Below are 13,422 nucleotides of genomic sequence, written 5' to 3'. Positions count from 1 at the left end.
TTCAGTTACTCGTATTCAAATGCACAGGAGTACATCTCCTATCTATGAAAAAAAACAAGCAATATTGCAGTAGAAACCCTGGGTGTTGCCTTCGCAATCCAAACCCTTTGGGTAGAATCTACGTAGTTGAACCCCTTGGTAAAACCCTTTGTAGAACCTGCTCAACTAGCAGGTAATGGTAACCAACCTAGTTAACCATGTACAAAATGATAAGAATCAACTTGAAAAGTTGAATTTTTTCGCTACCGCACGGTAGATTGCAGAATTCTTTCCTTGAAAGTACAACGGGAATAGATCGAATTGTGATCCTCAATGCGTATGGGGTGATTTAGGAAGCACCTGTTGGGTCGTACCCCAAAACTGTGATGCCATAGACACTCGTAGTGCTATAGAGATAGCAAGAAATCCACACAAGTGATATGCGTAGCTCGTATCAACAGCCATGCTGTCTCAACTGTTTGTTGCCTCTAGTCTCCATGGTATAGATCAGCTGATGTAAGTGCAAGAGTATCAAAAACTCAACTTGAGCGTCGCACTAGAAACATATAGTGCAAAAATGACACCCTAATCCTCCGAAATGACAAGACTCTTGCTTGTCCATTAACGTCGTTGTGTACTACACTGGGTATGTCTGTTCGATCTTAAGAACAAGCACCCAAGGAATAATGCCAACAGTTGGGTCGTACCCAAGATCTGACTCGTAGCCAGTGTGTGTGGCTCATAGCCCTTATGGAAATTAGTATTCAATCGATTAAACGATAAAGATTGATGTAGAGGGCGTCTTGTCCAATTTCTAGTTGAGAGCTAGATCACCTTCGCTCATGCTGACATGTATCAAACATTGCGTAGAAAGTTTTCATTATTCATGGAGGGAAAGAAGAAAGAGAGAGAGAAAATGCTGGGCTGAGGAACTTTCCTTATGTGATGACTTTGTATATGTTGTGTTTAATCTGTGTGCTCAAACGCATCGTATGCTTGACTTGCAGCTTATCATATAAGCATGCAACAATCTGCCTGTATAACGTCTCTCTCATCAAGAGAGGAAACAACAAACACAAGCCACAACTTTACCCACTTACCATGTATGGGCTTGTGACTCAACAAAAATGACTTCATATGGCACTTTGCCTGTGAAATAAGTCCTAGATTTAGGTTCCATTTAGTGATATTGTGCGTTGACAACAATCCCAAATTTAAACCATTCAGAACTTAGTTTGTCCGTGATCGAGTGTCTTAGTGTGATAGCGGAAGGATAATCTCTGAAGGGGTGGAACTCATGCCACCCGATTTGCATGCCTTGCATACAGATTTTTAAGCCTTGCCGAACGTGATGGCCTCATCGTGAGAGCCAAAATGTTTAGTGCCTTGCACAGTCTAAATGGATTTCGTGAGGTGATATGCCCTATTTTGTCAGTTTTTCAAACTTGTGTGCCGCTGCCCGTGATCCAAGTGAGTGGGTAGTACCTTGGCACAAGGGAGAAGCCTTGCTTCACGTAAAATTTCTGTGCACAAAAGCATTAATGTCCAATGTAAATGTAAAACAATGGAAAAAGTAAACAATAATGAACATGGTCTAACCTGGTTATCCTGGTGTAACCAGTCTGGAGATGTCGAAAGAACACTCGTTAAAATGTAGTTCATAGCCATTTGTGTTGCACAAGAGAGAGTTGGTGTATGTATCATATACATGCCCTGAAAGCTTGTGCCGGTATAGGAGGAAGTTCCCAAGGACATGTGCTCATAGTACCCCAAAGGAGAAAAAGCTCAATGCAAGATTCTGAAATCGAAGTCATACTTCCGATAAGTACTTTTGTGTCCTTGTAGACTGAAGTGTACTTGATAAACTGGAGCCCTTCTGGCTCATAGCCATGGCTTCCAATTGATAATGAATGCCCCTTGGCTTCACACATATTGAAAGATCCTCCATAAATACTTGCAAAGTGCCGTCATGTCGGCACTTGGAAAATCACTATGCGAGAGATCCGGAATTACAGCTACCGTCGGCTGTTGCAAATGGTGACAAATAGTCGGCCATGCGGAACATATTTGTCATCATCAATCAAGCCTAGACGTGAGGAAAAGAGCTTTGTCGAATCTACAAAGAAGCGGCCATGCCAAACAACTTTGTACCCTCAAGCAGGAAGAGTTATTGGCCGTGCTGATACCTGTAAGTACAAGGTCCTTTTGCATGGCTTGAATGTTGTGTACTCAAGCCCTGTTCGATGTTGATCCCTCAACCAAACAGTGGTTCTTTGCAAACAAAACAACATAAAAAAGTTGACTGCGTACAGAACTTGTCACAAGCTGTGCTTGTGCCTGCCCGTAAGAGCTACATAGCATGTTTGAAAGCGTGATCAAACCAAAACAAAAGCTATTGCATACCTTGGCCATGATCTCTGTTGACTCTCGAGTTGTGCATGAGAAATTTTTGTAACCGTAACCATGGTCCTTACCATGGTAGGGTATATCCTTGTCGATTGCAGCCTTGATGGGTGTTGTTGATCTGTAATAAGCCTTGCTCACACTGAATTTTGATAACAAAATCTTAATTTACCTCAATCAACGCGTCTTGAATCAACCAATAACATCATCCTTGTCGTAATCTCCTTGTCGGGATTGCTCCATGCTGGAAGACATGGCTTTTATCCACCACGGTCTCTACATCTTTCTTTGAAATCCGAGAGTCTCATTATCTGTGCTTGAGTGGTAAAGACGTGTACAATTTCACAGCAAACCGACAATGAAGACCGTGCTCGTGGCGGCCCCTGATATGCTTGAAGACCACATAGTCCTTGCACCTTGCACCTCCATGGAAATGACCTCGACTTCGATCCATAAATACTAATTGAATGATGAAACTTGCCTATCGATCTATAGGCATCGCCTTGGCACCGGATCTACTCGATCTCATCGTGCCATGCATAAACTTTGCATTAGTGTGTACCTGCTCATAATCGTGTCGATTACCTGTTGTTATCGATCGCCGTGCCAAAGCACCTGTATGGTGGCCTCCCGAGGTCGGAGGCTTGGTGCCGTTTGTATTTGTTGAGGGAGGTGGGAACGCACCCTTGCAAACCCCAAAAGGTCATTTTTTTTAAAAAACAAGGGCGGTACTTGGCTATGGCGCATCGCAACAGACAGGTGGAGATACAGAGCAAGGCCGCGCCTCATGTGGTGCTCCGCTGGCCGGCTCAAGAAGCGAAAACTCCTTAGTAGGCCATGGCGATCTCGCCAACCCCAACTGCTTGCAAATTGACGAAAGTCGCGTTCCTCCCTTTAGGGTTGCTGCACACGAGTAGTCGGTTTCGACCTCGACCTCCCCCGCCTAGCAAGAGCTGTTGCCCACACGCAGAGCCTTGATCTCTATTGACTCGCCTAGCAAGAGCTTCTGCCCATGCGCAGAGCCTTGATCTCCTCGCCTCCTTGGAAGCAGGCGTTCCCGCAGCCTTCCCCTTTCGTCTCTGCAGGGGACAGTGCCCACGGCCATGCCTCTTCCTTGCTCCTATTGCCTTCCTCTTCGATTGAGAGAGAGAGAGAGAGAGAGAGGAGAGAGAGAGAGAGAGAGAGAGAGAGAGAGAGAGAGAGAGAGAGATCTTCTCCATGATTCTCCATGAACGACCGAGAGAGAGAAAGAGAGAGAGAGAGATGCACCTACCATGCAAGGCCCCCTTCCTCCATAGCTCTCCCCCCCTGAGCTCTAATACCAATGTTAGACAAGGGGAACTAGAACCTAGGAGTCTGCCACCCAACCACTCACTATATAGCATGGCCCCTGGCCCTTTGCCCTAGTTGGACTCCCTTTCCACACTGCCTAGCCGGGCCTTGCCCTTGTCTAGTCCGGCCTTGTCGGTGTCCTGACACCGACCGCCGGTAGCAACAGAAGGGTATTCGGAAGTTGAAGATTATGTATGCCTATTGTGGTGATTTGCTACATTCGGAGAGCTTGGATTGAGCTTCGTCATTCTCTTGTTTTGCGCATTGATGTTTTTCTCTCAGTGAAGAGAGTGTGGATTCAGATTTTCAACAAATTTATGCGCATACGTTGAGAACACTTTGTGGATGTATGCATTCTTGTGGACTCTAAGGATTCAGGATTCGGATTCATCACAGGTTATGTGCATTGACTTGTGCGATTAAGCAAACTTCAAGAGTGTGGTGCACAAATTTGCAAGCATTTTTAGCATGATTCTGAGCTGAATTTTTAGTTGATTTGGATGCTCATTTGCACAAATTTGGTACATGCTTGATGCTCGTTTACATTGCCATGTGGATGCACATGATGTGCGCTTTTCGGCAGATGATATTCTTCGCCTTGCAATGGCATATGCGGTCTGATTTTCAGGTGTTTTGAGCATCAATTTGTGCCGTATTTTGGTTGGTTTGCATCCAAGTTTATGTTAGTATATGCCTCGCTTGTAGAGTGCGGTTGATGCACTTTGTGTTTCGGATTACAGGATTGTTTTCCAAGTTTAGGGAGTTGAGACTTTGGGGCAGCTCATGTATGCTTGAGTGCAAATTTTGCGCATGATTTGCTCATGGTTCAGAGCATGTTTATTGCATGTATGGTTATTATGGTTAGATAGCCATATACTACCGAAACTCTGCGGGATTTTTCTTGCGAGTTTACATGGTTTGCAATTGTGTTTTGATTGCATTTGGCAATCAGTGGTTGCTTTGCCATAGTGTTTCAGCATCGCATTTTGAGAGTGTTTGCTCACCGGATTACGTCATTTGACATATATGTGGTAATCTCTTAAGGAGGAAGATTGTTGATGATAGTTTCATCGGTTATCACATAGTGCTCTTGGATTAGAGAGGGGATTTTTTTTGGCATCATTTGAGCGGTTTTGCTCATTTTCTTTCGTTACATTGATGGCCATATTTGCTGATACTTCTCTTAGACAGCTTATGCCAGCTTATGTTGTATTTTGACAGTACTTGGTGTATGAGTTAGCCAGGCTTTGGCTATTGTTAGTTGATCGATTTGTGTGTGGTCTTGTCACAGGTTATCGCAATGGATTTGGCACGTACATCATTGTCACGGTTTGTGCTTTTCCATACAAAGTTTGATGATTCAAACTATTCAAACTTTGAGCATTGGAAAACAGGTATGCATGATGTATTGACTCAGTTGGGCCAAGTGTTGCCACTACAAGTCATGGATGCTAGGCCAGAGTCTATGACTGACAATGAGTGGGAGGACTTGGATGAGCTTGCATGTTTGACGATCATATTACACCTTGGTGAGTCTGTCTCTCGCATTGGTTTGGATGCATGTACAACTAGAGAGTTATGGCAATGCCTACAGTCAAAGGAAGATCTTGCAGACATAGAGATGTTGTGTGTTGGCATTTTGGTCATACAGGGCATGTACATAGGATTTGTTTTTGATGGATGAAACAACGCTGGAGACAGCACAGGAGGGATGCTATCACTTTGGATAATGTGGGAGCACATGTAGCGTATGTGGCTATGCACGACGGAGATGTTGACTTTGCTTCCATGTTTACTCTTTTCTTATGTCGGTTTTTGATGACACATTACCTTCGCATTGGATACTAGGTGTGAATTCTAGATTTCATGTCACGTTGAGCCGTGAGTGGTTTAGCACATATGCTAGTGGTATGCTTGGACATGTGTGTCTAGCTGATGGTTCAGTGCATGACATAGTTGGTCCAGGAGATGTCAGACTATTGTTGCCGAGTAATGCATCGTACGTGTTGCCAGATGTACGCCATGTGCCAGGTTTGACGCAAAGCTTGATCTCTGTGAGTCAGTTACAAGACAACGGATGCCAGGTAGTGTTGGATGAGCACAATTTCAGATTGCATCGTGGACAGCTAGTCATAGCGAGAGGTGCTAGTGTTGGCATGATTCATGCGATGCAAGCACATCATGTACGAGAGGGCACAGTCTTCATGAGTACGCAACCATGCAGAGAGACGAGGCATGTCTCCCTTGTGGATAGGTTGCATGATGCTCCAGTTTGTGAGCATGTTGAGCCAGTTGTGCAGACAGTTGTGCAGTTGGGCATGTCATTCGTGGATATGATGATAGATATGGATGGCTTGAGTGATGAGGATCTAGCCGTGATTCAGTCATTCATGGATATGCTTAGGCCAGAGGCTGATGTGTGTGAGTTAGAGCTAGGCATTGCTCTTACCACACAAGGTTCAAGACAGACAGATGCTCTTGGTGTGCATGTAACATGCGATGGATACAAGGATGGATTCCAGGGATCGGAGTTCGGGTGTCAACGTGATTTCCATGAGTGGAGTTTTGAGCCAGATTTGACTGAGATGATCAAATTGGTAGATATTGCTAAAATTGCATCATCATTCGGGAGTCTCATGTCCAAGATACTTGTCTCGAAACCCGAGATTGCATTTGCCGTAGGTGCATTTGCAGTGGGAGCAATTAGTTGTGCAGTGACTAACGTTGGCCTGGAGCATAAGGGCACTTTGCAGCGTATGGTGAGATACCTGCAGGATGTGTGCGGCTTTGGTGAGGAGTATGGTGTCGATCGCTCTATACTTTCTCTATGATTAGAGCTGGATGCACACAGATTCAGTGAGCCAGTGAGTGTTGGTTGAGGTCATACTTGTGATGGCCTGGTACATGTTTTGTACGGTTTTCTTTTCTCTCTCACGGCCACATTGGCCTTTATGTGGGAGGTTGTTGGGGTAAAGCCCCATGTGGTCGGTTAGGCGAGGTGCTCGCCCACTAGACTTATTCATTATGTACATAATAGAATAAGGGGGCTCACATGTAGAGAGTGAGTTTTAGCCCCTGCAAACACAAGGTCTCTTCTTTTCCTCTCTTCTCCATTGTTGCGCGCGCGCACACACACACACACACACACACACACACACACACACACACACACACACACACACACACACACACACACACACACACACACACACACACACACACACACGCGCGCGCGCACGCGCGCGCGCTTGCACGTTGGGATAAAGCCCCATGTGGCTGGTTAGGCTAGGTGCCCGCCCACTATACTTATTTATTATGTACATAATAGAATTAGGGGGCTCACATGTAGAGAGTGAGTTTTAGCCCTTGCAAACAGAAGGTCTCCTCTTCTCCTCTCTTCTCCATTGTTGCACACCCACACACGCTCTTGCACGTGCACTTCAATATTTACCTCCGAGGACGATAATAAAATCTATCTATCTATCTCTGTGCATGCGTGCGTGCGTGTATCTTTATGAATCTTTTTGAATTAAGTTAAATGATAGAATAAATTAAATAATTAAATAATTGAAATGAATAAAAAATATAACCAAGTATTTAAAAAAGTTACCTGATCGAGCTGCTTCACACACAGTTCGACTATTGCGGTTGCACTCACCTTGGCTTGTGCACTCACTGTCTACAATAAGAGAGAATGTTACGTGGAAGATGTTAATATAACAATTTCATTGAATTGAATACATTAAACAAAATTTAATAAATTAAAGATATAACCAATTTTTAATAAAAAGTTACCTTGCTTCACGCACACCTCGATCACTATCAGAAGCACTCGCCTCAACTTGCGTGTGACTGCACCCGCTAAAAGATGTTAATATAACATTTCATTTCATTCTCTCTCTCTCTCTCTCTAATAACAGGTCTTGAGTTCAACTCTCCTCGTCGGATATATCTTTAAGGTCTCTTGGGATAGTTTCCTACGCCATTAAAATACTACTCTTCTCTCTCGAGCAGCTGGAAGTCCATTTCATCTCTTTCTCTCTCTCCCTCTCAATGTATGTGTGTGTGTGGTGTGTGTGTGTGTGTGTGTGTGTGTGAGAGAGAGAGAGAGAGAGAGAGAGAGAGAGAGAGAGAGAGAGAGAGAGAGAGAGAGAGAGATTTCATTATCATCCTCGGAGGTCAAATATGACCTATGGGACCAAAGTTTCATGTGATGTAGTATGTGTATGGCTCATGAGTGACTCTCGATGCTCCCAAATTGTGGTGATGAGAGTCGCACTGGAGAGCCCACATTGTGGGTGGGAGAGGAAAGTGTGTAGGTTTCAAGTCATGGCTGGAAATGTGAGAGAAGCAAGTTCAGACGTGACCAAAAGCTGAGCACTCCAGTAGTTTGTGGTACTCAGACTCTCGAACTTGTCGTGAGCATAATGTGCACATCCAATTTGACTCTTCTCCATTGCCCCAATGCCCTGTTTCGCATCGAAGGGAATGGGAGCTAAGCCAAATGGCTGCGATAGTGCGTATCATCGACAAGGGGATAGGCTCAAACATGTAAGTATGAGTACGGTTTCCTCTTTCAGCAAAGAACATGGTTTTGTAGTTGGGGGCAATATGGGTGGTGTAATGTGAGAAGCGTGACCCACCGGATTTCTCCCATCCATAAAGAAGAACCGGTGTCACCAATGGATCAAAAATGTACTTCTTGAGAACCCAACACTTGATGTTTTCCGCATAACACATATTTCAAATGCAAGTTTGGATGTCACCAAAAGGTGTACTTCACGGAGCAAAGGGTGTGAAGCAAGGAATTTGGCCGTCACCACGCATGTAAATGAGCTTGAAAGCTTGACGAGCTGCCACCAAACTGGAACAACATCATTTGAGGATGTCATTAATGTGCAGCGCGTGTGCTCTTTCTTCAGCCAAGTTGCTAGCTCTTTTTTTCTTTGTCTCTAGCATTCGGCTTGCAGCTGTAGACACGTGGCAAGGCTCTCCCAAGCGCCATATTATGTTAGGCTAGATAGACACTGCCAATTCGGGTGCCCATCAATTTTGATGATGGGCAAGCATGCATTACACACTGGCTACATTATTTTATCATAAAGCAAAATGATTTTCAACAGCTGCGTCCATCGCATTGGTTCGCTGCCTGATTTTGGTTGACCTGGCAAAAGCTCAACACCCACCCGAGCTTGGGCAGGGGGTATCACCTATCCAAGACCTTGTCCTCTTCCCTTTCTACGCTGCGTATCAGCAAACGCCCCCTGGCCTCCATGTCTGCGCACCCAAGCTTGGGCACATGATCTGTAACCAGCCTTAGTTTAGATATTATCGTGTGCACTGTGTAATAGATTAAAGGGAAAATTACCAAAATACCCCTCTAATTTGTGGAAATTCCCAAAATACCCTTGTATCTATTTTGGTTGAATTATTCAAGTTTGTCATTCCTTTATTTTTTCTGACAATCAAGATTCGTTTTTGAGTGCTTAGCATGTAATTTGTCACAAATTACCTCGCAAAAAGGGCAATTATATTTAAAAATAATGAAGCAATTCATCTCCAAAGCCTACATAACCTACTCAAATTCTAGCTTTAGTATCTTGTATTGATAGACAATAGTCTTCTTATGAAAGGTACAAATTCTTTAATCTTTGGAAAAATTTAATCTCACAACCAGGGGTATTTTGGGAATTTTGGAAAATTTGAGGGGTATTTTGGGAAATTATGACAAAATATCGAGGGTATTTTGGGAATTTTTGTAATTTGAGGGGTATTTTGGGAATTTCCACAAATTAGAGGGGTATTTTGGTAATTTGCCCTAGATTAAACAAGAAGACCTGGTCGAGTGAGTATGTTATGTGTGACATGAGTCTTAAAATCTGGGTTTGAAAAGAGGGGGACGATGGGCGGCTACTAGGACTAGGCTAGGAGCAACTTTGGAGCTGTGTGGGGCAGAAAGGGTGGGACTATCGAGACTCAAGAGCCAAGCTGAGGGCGTGAAGGGAGAAGACGGCATCGCGTGGGCTGGGTCCTCCTCATCTCTCTTTCCACACAAGCGCTATTTTGTAGGTTCTGCATTTGAATTGTGAGTATGATGATCCTGTTTTTGAATTCTGGTTGGCCTCATGCACTTCCATGCCTTGTTCGCTTGCTTTTGTCTTCTCTCTCTCTCTCTCTCTCTCTCTCTCTCGATGAGAGGCTCTGAGCTCTTGCTTCTGGGTATTCGATGGCCTCTGTTTGAAGTTTTCCCCCTCTCCTGTGCTGCTGCTATTATTTGTTGATTGTGGGTTTTCTCGCCTCGCTCTCCCCTGTCCAATTTATCCTCGCTTTTTCTTCTTTTGGGTTTTCTACTTCTCCTATTTTGCCTGCTCACCCTCTTCCCCAGCTCGCGTTTTTTTTCTGCTGCTTTCTTTCCCCTGTCTGTTTGAATTCGAGCTAAGCATACACTAACATCTGTCTCTATTTCATCATTGGCCTCAAATTTCTTTGTTTGTTCAAGTTCTTTTTGAGCTCAAATTATGCTCATTGTTCATCTGCAGAAGTCTTGCTGCTGGCATGGAAAAAGTGGGGCGGCCATGATGTGAGAGGTCAGCAATGACACCTTTTGGCAGAGTCTTGATAATATTTGAGACTTTTTTTTGTGGTGCTTTCAGAAACAATTGCTGTTATATGTATGCATGAGAGTGGACATGTGTGCTCGTTGGGTTGGACAAGATGCAGAAATCTTCACATCAGATGAAGAATCTTTGCTGCCTGATCATTTGAATTCTGTGCATCACATTCTTTTTGGGCGCCATGATGTTGTTTACTTAGTCGATACTATCTTCTCTCTTGCAGGTTCTTCATCGAGTGGTGGGTGGTAGAAATTTTCATACAAGCTACACTCTCTTGTAGGTCTCCACATATAGTAACATGGAACTTTGTACTTTGTTTGGGATGCCATGCATTCGAATATGGGCACAATGTGAGGCACATACACATTCAAGAATGATGTGATACTAGCAAAGGCAGTTATGGGAACGTCATCCAAATTTTCTCGCAGTTCGTCATCTCTATCGCGTTCTCCCTCCATCAAAATTGCTATAGACAGTCTTTCTTGCTTGGATGACGCTTCAAAGCGCAAGAATGCCAGCAGATTAGGCCACGATCAGCTCCGAGATGAGACAAAGAAGAAGCAAAGAAGGCTGAGATGCAGAGTTTTTCTGCCCCCTTTCGTTGTAGTGATCTTCCCTTGTCTTTATTTATATGCAAGGTCTTCAAATAATGTCAATCTGCACTTTCCGCAAGATAATGGGCAGTCTGTTGCTGGATTTTGGCTCGACTATGTCTTTCTGGTGTTCTTCTTCAGTACTGTGCTTGTGGCTGTTAGGATTGCATATCCCCAGCTCAACCTGGGTTATAGGCTGCGATGCTCGCTTAGCAATAATTGGGGGTGCTTGGTTCTGACATGCTTGAAGCCAATAAGTGGTTTTCTTACCGATGAAAAGGACAAGAGCAGAGGTCATGGTGTAACATGGACAATCGGCTCCAAGCCCAAGCTTGAAAAGCTCAAAAGTCTGAAGGAAGCTGTGCAGACCTATAGCAACGGTGATGTCTATGAAGGCGAGTTTCATCAGGGTAGATTTTCAGGAAGTGGAGTATATACATTCAACTTAAGTGGGAAATATGAGGGAGACTGGGTGGATGGGAAGTTTGACGGTTATGGCTTTGAGACGTGGGCTCGTGGGAGCTGTTACAGGGGTCATTACCGCTATGGTCTGCGAGAGGGTTATGGTGTTTACAGGTTTTTCACTGGAGATGTCTATTCGGGAGAGTGGTCGAAGGGGCAAAGTCATGGTCGTGGCATCCAAACCTGTGTAGATGGGAGCCGGTACGTGGGAGAGTTCAAATGGGGTGTTAAGCATGGATTTGGGTATTATCATTTTCGGTATGTGCTAATTTATTGCGTACAATATCAATGAGAAATGGAGTTGCTCAAGTTTTCCTTCATGACATCTTTTGTTTTTATATCTAATTAAGCTGGCTTTTTTCCAGCAATGGTGATACCTATGCAGGCGAATATTTTGCGGACAAAATGCATGGGTATGGTGTATATCAGTTTGCCAATGGACATCGTTATGAAGGTGCATGGCACGAAGGAAAGAGACAAGGCTTAGGAATGTATGAATTCAGGAATGGGGAAAAGCAAGGGGGACACTGGCATGCAGGCTCGTTGCAGACTCACAGCGCACATATTGCCCTGCCTGGTGCTCCTGTGGCTGTAAGCCATTCCAAGGTGTTGCATGCTGTGCAGGTAGAATGTTAAAATCCTCTCTCACTATTTCACATTCTGAGATACAGGTAATAAGGCAATGTAAGCAATTAATTACTGTAAGGTGAACATTGTGCTCCTAATCCACGTAGGGTTCAACAATCTTGTCTAAACTGGAGGCTACTACTTTCTAATTTGCCACCTTGTTTACAGGAGTCTCGAAGGGCATCTACCAAAGCACTTCAAGGGCCTCATGTGGATGACAGGGTAAACAAGGCTGTTGCTGCTGCAAACTTATCGGCAACCGCAGCAAGGGTCGCTGCAACAAGAGCTGTGCAGAGTAGTAGAGCAAATGGCTCAGTCAACTTGTGCTAAGCTACAAAACAGTGTTGCAGTCAAGAGCAAGCACCGACTTATGCTTAGGGCTGCTTTACATTCAGAAAAGAGCATGTGTCGAGCCTATTGGGAATGGCTTTTCCTTATGATGGCTAATAGAGTAGGTAAACGTACCTATATTGAGTATTGATGGCGCATACATTATCAAAATGGCCAACTCTGTTGATGTTTCCTTCATAGGTTAGGCACTTAACAGCTCCCTGCTGGAGATTCATCCTTTAGCATGTACTATACTTATCCACTCTCACCAAGCTCAGTGGTTTGAGGAATTTGAATGCTATCAAAGCATTACCAGTGGAACCCTAGCTTATGGGGTTAGTGCTCACAAGGCAATTAGCCCTTTTTCCATTTTTCTACTTGTATAGGTACACATACTCACACATATACATAAACATTTAGAACTATAGGTATATGTTTATATACAAACAGTAGGCAACATGATTCTTCTCAGCAAAGCTACTGAGCATCATGTTTGCGAAGTCTTAGTTATGCAACACGCTGTAAGGGGACTCAAGTCTTCTTATCTTTGTGGACAGATGTTATTTGTATCAACTTGTAGATGCGCAAGCAAGCAGCGTACGGCAGAGGAGGTCCTCTAGCCTCTTTCAATGTAATTCTCAAGAAGACGATATATCTTTGTTGGATCAAGAGAGTTGTAGCTTCTTTGAGCTCTGGTCTGCTGGGATTATGTACATGAAATTGTTGATGCACTGCTTTGTTCTGGTCTGCTGGGATTATGTACATGAAATTGTTGATGCATTGCTTTGTGAAATGTGATCTTTGCCCTCGCTAGGCTATTTTTATTTTTGGAGGTTCATACAACCCATGGCCTTCTTTCAGAGTACCAGAAGCTTGATCCATATTTTGTATGTTTTGTGGCTTGTTGAAGTATGCATTTTTTGGTATTTATGCTAAAACCTATAAATTTTTTTGAATTTTCTTCAAGGAAATCTTGGATCTAGCTGGGATTTCGCAAGTTTTTTGGAACATTGGATGGGTTGACGAATATACCTAGGTTTGCAAGACTTGCAACCGGCCAATCTTGATTTTGAACTGGGAGG

The 13,422-nt window shown here is 43.9% G+C and overlaps 1 protein-coding gene across 2 annotated transcripts; it reads left to right on the top strand.

Moving 5' to 3' along the window:
• The first annotated feature begins 9,642 nt into the window (after positions 1-9,642).
• On the top strand, positions 9,643-13,022 carry LOC147446855 (uncharacterized). 2 transcript variants are annotated; one of them, XM_086522809.1, is made up of 5 exons: positions 9,643-9,799; positions 10,254-10,301; positions 10,552-11,584; positions 11,749-12,007; positions 12,179-13,022. In XM_086522809.1, the coding sequence occupies exons 3-5, from the start codon at positions 10,728-10,730 to the stop codon at positions 12,338-12,340; spliced, it is 1,278 nt and encodes a 425-aa protein (XP_086378935.1). In that variant the 5' UTR covers positions 9,643-9,799; positions 10,254-10,301; positions 10,552-10,727; the 3' UTR covers positions 12,341-13,022. The 2 variants fall into 2 exon arrangements, with proteins under 2 accessions (XP_086378935.1, XP_086378934.1); XM_086522808.1 differs by having other exon boundaries at positions 9,644-9,799; positions 10,552-11,641.
• The last annotated feature ends 400 nt before the right edge of the window (positions 13,023-13,422 follow it).

Source organism: Adiantum capillus-veneris, chromosome 11 (genome assembly GCF_014529385.1).
Source record: "Adiantum capillus-veneris isolate H3 chromosome 11, ASM1452938v2, whole genome shotgun sequence".
In the NCBI taxonomy this organism is placed as follows: Eukaryota; Viridiplantae; Streptophyta; class Polypodiopsida; order Polypodiales; family Pteridaceae; genus Adiantum; species Adiantum capillus-veneris.
The sequence above is the reverse complement of the archived record's forward strand: the minus strand, read 5'-3'. Positions and strand labels throughout refer to the sequence as shown.

Excerpts from the sequence above, each read along its gene's own strand:
- LOC147446855 (XM_086522808.1), top strand. The coding sequence starts at position 10,728 with ATGGGAACGTCATCCAAATTTTCTCGCAGTTCGTCATCTCTATCGCGT. Across the intron at positions 11,642-11,748 it reads TTTGGGTATTATCATTTTCG|CAATGGTGATACCTATGCAG; the intron begins GTATGTGCTAAT and ends GCTTTTTTCCAG. Across the intron at positions 12,008-12,178 it reads AGGTGTTGCATGCTGTGCAG|GAGTCTCGAAGGGCATCTAC; the intron begins GTAGAATGTTAA and ends CCTTGTTTACAG.